We start from the raw sequence: 6,000 nt of genomic DNA on the forward strand, positions 1-6,000 counted from the left end.
CTGAAAATTACTTAAACGTACATTTTATACATAGGTATAAAATTTGACATAAATGTGTATATTAAACGGAATTTTTTTCGGACCGGTCCATAAGTTGTCTTAGCTCTTATATAAAGTTAACTTCTGAAAATCACTTAATACCACTTAATTCGTTATTAAATTATTATATCCGGATAAAATTCGACATGAGTATGTTCTGTGTATAGATAAATCATTCTAAACTTTTCTGGACCTAATCAAAATTAGTTTGACAAGTTATCTACAAATTAGATAAGTAGATGGGTTTCAATAAAAAGTAGCTTGCTGATGGAGGGTATTTAAGATTCGGCATAGCCGAATATAGCACTCTAACTTGTTACTTTTACGTTGTTTTCGTTTGTACGATGCATGATCATGCTTGCCTTGCTTTGATGTGTTCTGTACGCGAAAACAACCACAATAACCGTCTTTATGATCTACCTTTCCACATTCTCCTCATTTGTGTTGTGTATAGGAACAATCCTTGACATAGTGCATTGATCCACACTGCCAGAAGGGACGTGTAGGACTGTTGTTGTTATTTTTATAAACGTCTTTGCTTTGTACGTTGTTTCCGTATTGTTGATTTTTCATCTTCTTATAAGATACGGCATTTACCTGAGGTGTTTGTGTCTCCACTAGGCTTGCGTCGTTCTTAAGTACCATCATTCGTTGCACCTCGGTTATTAATTTATCCAACGTGATGTCATTATTACCATCCAACATGGTTATAAGTTTGCTACGGACCTCCGCGTAAATATGTGACTGCAGACCTATTATAAACATGAGACACTTGAATTGTTGTGAGGTAATTTGGCTGCATTCAAAACGTTCACATAATTTGTTCACTCTACCGGCATAAGTGATGAAGTCTTCGTTGTCATCTTTCAGATTTTTGAGACAATTATACCGTGAGTTGAAAGGTGACTCTTTACGATCAATAATGCGCTGAGTGATTTCAGTGTTTCGTTGAATTGGAGATCCTGTGGTTTTCTTGGTAATAAAAAATCGGCGTATTTCTCGTATACTTGTTGGTTTAATCTTCTTAGAATAAGTCGAACTTTCGATGCGTCCTCTAAGAAAAGTGCTTCATGACGGCTGTACCAATTAGAAAAATACAGATTTGATTCTGGGTCATGACAAAACTCGTTGATACTTTTGGATTATACATCCATCCATCCTGCCCTGTGTTGGGAAGAGGCTGTGGTGCGTTTGCTAAATTTTATGTGTGTAAAATTTCTGCAAGTGATTCGATCAGGCTTTGCTGACGAGCTGCTGCCTCGTTTTGTTGCACCAACAATTTGGTCATGATGCTTTAAAATGAATTATTCATCTTCGAGGTTAATGTGAGTTCCCTATGACTTAAAAATTCTCGTCGCCACTGTTATGACGTTGGTACAATTATAATTAAAACAAAAGACAACGTCTAATAACTTGTTTATTATTCAAGATAGGTTTAAGAACTAAAGTAACAAAAAGAAAAACAAAATTATCGTTTAATTCAAAATGTCCGGTGTTGCCAGATCATTAATAATGTTTTTGGCTGTTGCCAACAATTTACATAAATTGTAAAAAGTAAATTTTGAAGAAATATGATAAAATTCATTTTAAAATAATTTTTCAAATTTTAGTTAACAAATTATTATCCACACGAATTTTTCGTTTTATTTTGAAAATAGTTCATGAATTATATTATACTTTTTCTTAAATTTTATAAAAATTTTGTAGTTTTATTTAATGATAATGTAATTAATATCATTATGTTTAATTTCGCTTAAATTTACAAAAAAAAAAAAAAAAAAAAAATATTACGAAAGTTAAACATGGATTATTTTCAGTGTACCCTTCTCACGAAGGTGAAGGGAATAAATATAATTTTAAATTTGGTTTTAATGTTAACGTTTGTTTTTTACGCTAGATTGATCATATGGATTCTGACAGCTGAATCAGAGACCCGACTTACAAACTTTCTTAAAAAAAAATGAACTAGTGCAAGAAATGACTAACCATTTTTAGTTATCTAAATTATCTAAAAAATTTGTTTTTGAAAAGAAAAAGATTTGAATGCACTTTTTGGGCCAAATTTCGAGCAATTTATTTGTAATTCAACCCGTGGTTAAAAAATCTTTAAATACCAAAGAATCATGATCGACTGGTGAAATGCGAAATGCGGTCAGATCTCATATGGTCAACCAAGCGTTGAGAAAATGTTGTAGTTAAGATGAAAGTTAAGATAAAGAACAAAGAAAAAAGTATATTTTTATAAAATACAAATACGAAAATTCCGTTTAAGAGATATTAGGATATGTCTCCATGGCGATATTATGATTCATTTCTATTATTTTTTCCAATACTAATTTTCTTAAATACCAATAAAATCCGATGCAACAAAAAATCTGTAAAATCCATGTATAATATGAAAGTAGAATAAAATACGTTTTATTTAAGATACAAATCATCAAATTCTAACGGGTAGTTTTGGACAAAACTAGACGTAGATAGATATATATGTGATTATTCTATAATTTCTAAGAATTGGAAGTATCGACATATTTTATAACTAAAATCTAATTTATTATAAAATTTATTTCACAATTTATATAGTTTCAAAAAAGTAGCGAACATGCGCTGTTTTCAAATTCAGTGGTTGTCGTTTTCACTGAACTGACACAATGTTTCGATGTTGTTAGCAAACTCGAGTGTCCAGATCCTGAAATATGGAAACGTTACATGAGACGTTTTGCTAAAACAATCGTAAAGGTGCTAATAGCTTATGCCGATATTGTGCAAAAAGAATGCCCAGAACACATGCAGGATGAACGTATTGTAAGTATTGAGTATTTATGAACTAAACTAATTACGTAAAGCAAACTTAAAATAAAAAAATAACAAAACAAAAATAAAAATCAGATGTTGAAATCACTAGCATTTTTTACTAATTACAAACCAGTGCCTCATTCTTGTATTTTTTCCGAATCGAGAAGAAAAAAATAAAAATATGATAGTCTTCCAGTTTTTAACAAGGTTATTCTGTTTATTTTTAAAATGCACGCATTAAAATTTAATATCAAATATTTAAATTTCTTGTGTTATACAATATGATTATAAACTTTCTAATCATTTTTCTCGATGCGGAAAATACAGAAACGGGGTACAACAAAATATTACATGATACATTTCTACTAAATATATGTGTGTTTACAGGCGTGTATTTTAATGAATAATATTCAACAATTGCGTGTGCAGTTGGAAAAAATGTTCGAATCCATGGGCGGCGATAAATTAGAAGAGGATGCGGCGAATATACTTAAAGAACTGCAACAAAATCTCAATTCTGCCCTGGATGACTTAGCTTGCCTTTTCGCCATAAGGTAAGAGAATTAGTAAAATGTAGACGAGATAATTTGACAAAATTAATATCTTTTCGAATATTACTATAATACTTAAGTCTGGAACCACGTATTACTCAATCGGTACGGGAGCTTGGTGATTTGCTGCTCGCAATTAAGGGTGGTGGAGGAAGTGGCAACATAAATGCTCAAAATCAAGTAGCCCAACGAAATGCTGTGGCCGTGGAAGCAGACGAAGTGTTGCGACCACTAACGGATCTTTTGGATGGTTCCTTAACTCTTTACGCACAATCATGCGAAAGACCGTACTTAAACGTCTGTTGAAGGAACTGTGGGAGATAGTAATGCGCACGCTAGAAAAGACTATCGTGTTGCCTCCAATGACTGATAAAACGGTATTGATTTGAACTAATAAACAAATATCAGCATATTAACGTTCCAACTTAAAAACATATTTACAGATGATGTTCAAACATCTAACGGACAATGCTAAAAACCTCGCCTCTAACGCTAAAATAGAAGATATGGGTCGTCTATTTAAGTCACATATGGCTGGAAAGCAAGATGTTAAAAGTGCTTTAAGCGGTGTAATGGATATTTCAAAAGAAGTCGAAAAGAATTTATCGCCTAAACAATGTGCTGTTCTTGACGTGGCCTTAGATACAATTAAGCAGTACTTCCATGCCGGTGGCAATGGACTGAAGAAAACGTTCCTTGAAAAATCACCAGAACTCCAAAGTTTACGTTATGCATTGAGCCTTTATACCCAAATGACTGATACGCTTATTAAAACGTTTATCTCCAGCCAAGTGCTTGAAGGTTTGTTTCAGATACAGTAAATCTAACTTACGCAACTATATTTGTTTTCACCCTATTTCTACAGTTGATCCCGAAAATCAAGAAGAAAGTGTGGGCGAAATATCTGTACAAATTGATCTATACTCACACCCTGGAACGGGCGAATATAAAGTGAATGTAAAAGGTAAAAAGTTCGTAATTCAGTATACATATGTCGCTCCATTTCGCCATTAATTGTTTTTAACTCTAAATTAAAATAATTATTTATTTAAATATTTTTTAGTTGTGGCAGCAAATGATCTTAAATGGCAAATTCCATCTGGCATGTTTCGTCCCTTTGTTGAGATCAATCTTATTGGACCCCATTTACAGGATAAGAAGCGTAAATTTGCTACCAAATCGAAATCGAACAATTGGTCGCCGAAATACAACGAATCCTTTAATTTGTAAGTTCACATATAGATACTTATTTTTTGATATGAGGATTTTTTTTTACAAATTATATCTGCTACCATACAATTACAGCACTATTGGCACTGAAGAACAACTGGATTTTTTCGAATTGCACATCTGTGTCAAAGATTACTGCTTTGCAAGAGATGACAGATTAGTGGGTGTGGCCGTTATACCTCTAAAGGATATACTAGAAAAAGTAATTGTTTAAAATAAAGAAGAAATTTGGAATTTTGTTTTGATCATGTAACTTGGTCTCTATTATAGGGTTCGGTTGCTTGTTGGCTGCCATTACAAAGAAGAATTCATATGGATGAGACTGGATGGACAATTTTACGTATTCTATCTCAACGCAATAATGATGAAGTAGCCAAAGAATTTGTTAAGCTAAAATCGGAGATCCGGCAGGAACCAACCGCCGGCACGTAGAGATTGAAATGAATAAAATCATTTTACGCACACACCCACAAACACTTGACAAAACCTACTAACCAACCATACATACATACTTGCATGCAAATTTAAAGACTTTCATACGTTTATACATACATATAAAACATACTTAAGTACATACCTACATAAATTAATATATATATATATCGAATATTTTCAAATATATAAAAACAAATTAAAGAAATATTAATAATAAAAACAAAATACTTACTTTGGAGAGAACCTAAAATTCGATTTTTCTTACTCTTAAATTTACAACAAATTTAATATTACAACGCACAGTGGTATAGGAAAAAAAAAGAGGGAAATAATTCGGTAACTTCTAAACGGTTAATCCGATTTTAATGAAATTTGGTGTGCACAAAGAGGAGGTGTTGTCGAGTTTAGGTTTTGAATTTGGACCTTATAGGCCAACCAGGGGCCCGGCGGGGGGTCCTCAAATTAGGACACCTCGGCTATGTTAAATTTTTAAAACGATCCTATTTCTTCATTTGAGTTCCGATTTAAAAAAAATTTCGTATATAGAATCTCCTCATCGAGCACTATAAAAAATGTCGTCGTAGCAGTAAATTATCTCTTATAGTTTAGGAGATATTCGCATTTGAATATTAAAATTTTAAAATTTTTACCGTCCTTACTTTAGTTTTTTTGATAATAGCAGGTCCAAATATTTCCGATTTTCGCCATTTTTTTTTATTTGCTTAACAACAAGTTTATATACCAAGCAGTGAAAGAATTATGTAAAAATCATGACTGAGTCCAAAGTTATAGGCATTTAAATTTAAAAAAAGGCGATTTTTTGTCATTTTTTTGGGAAAAAAGTATCTTTTTCTTTTTAAGTTATCTAAAAAGTTTCTAAGAAGATGTATATAGAATTTATACTTTTTGGAAAGCTGACTTTACATAAAATACGATAAATGAAACAAAA

General features: G+C 32.0%; 1 protein-coding gene across 1 annotated transcript; it reads left to right on the top strand.

The window, feature by feature from the left end:
• The first annotated feature begins 802 nt into the window (after window positions 1–802).
• Window positions 803–5,208, top strand: LOC119602411 (protein unc-13 homolog B-like). Its single transcript, XM_037953924.1, is given in 10 exon segments — window positions 803–826; window positions 2,623–2,844; window positions 3,223–3,389; window positions 3,467–3,663; window positions 3,666–3,763; window positions 3,830–4,187; window positions 4,252–4,350; window positions 4,450–4,612; window positions 4,692–4,818; window positions 4,887–5,208. Coding segments are annotated over 10 exon segments (1,617 nt in total). The 3' UTR covers window positions 5,049–5,208.
• The last annotated feature ends 792 nt before the right edge of the window (window positions 5,209–6,000 follow it).

This window comes from Lucilia sericata, unplaced genomic scaffold, assembly GCF_015586225.1.
Source record: "Lucilia sericata isolate MDLA Ls3-8-SP2 unplaced genomic scaffold, ASM1558622v1 Contig000228F_arrow, whole genome shotgun sequence".
In the NCBI taxonomy this organism is placed as follows: Eukaryota; Metazoa; Arthropoda; class Insecta; order Diptera; family Calliphoridae; genus Lucilia; species Lucilia sericata.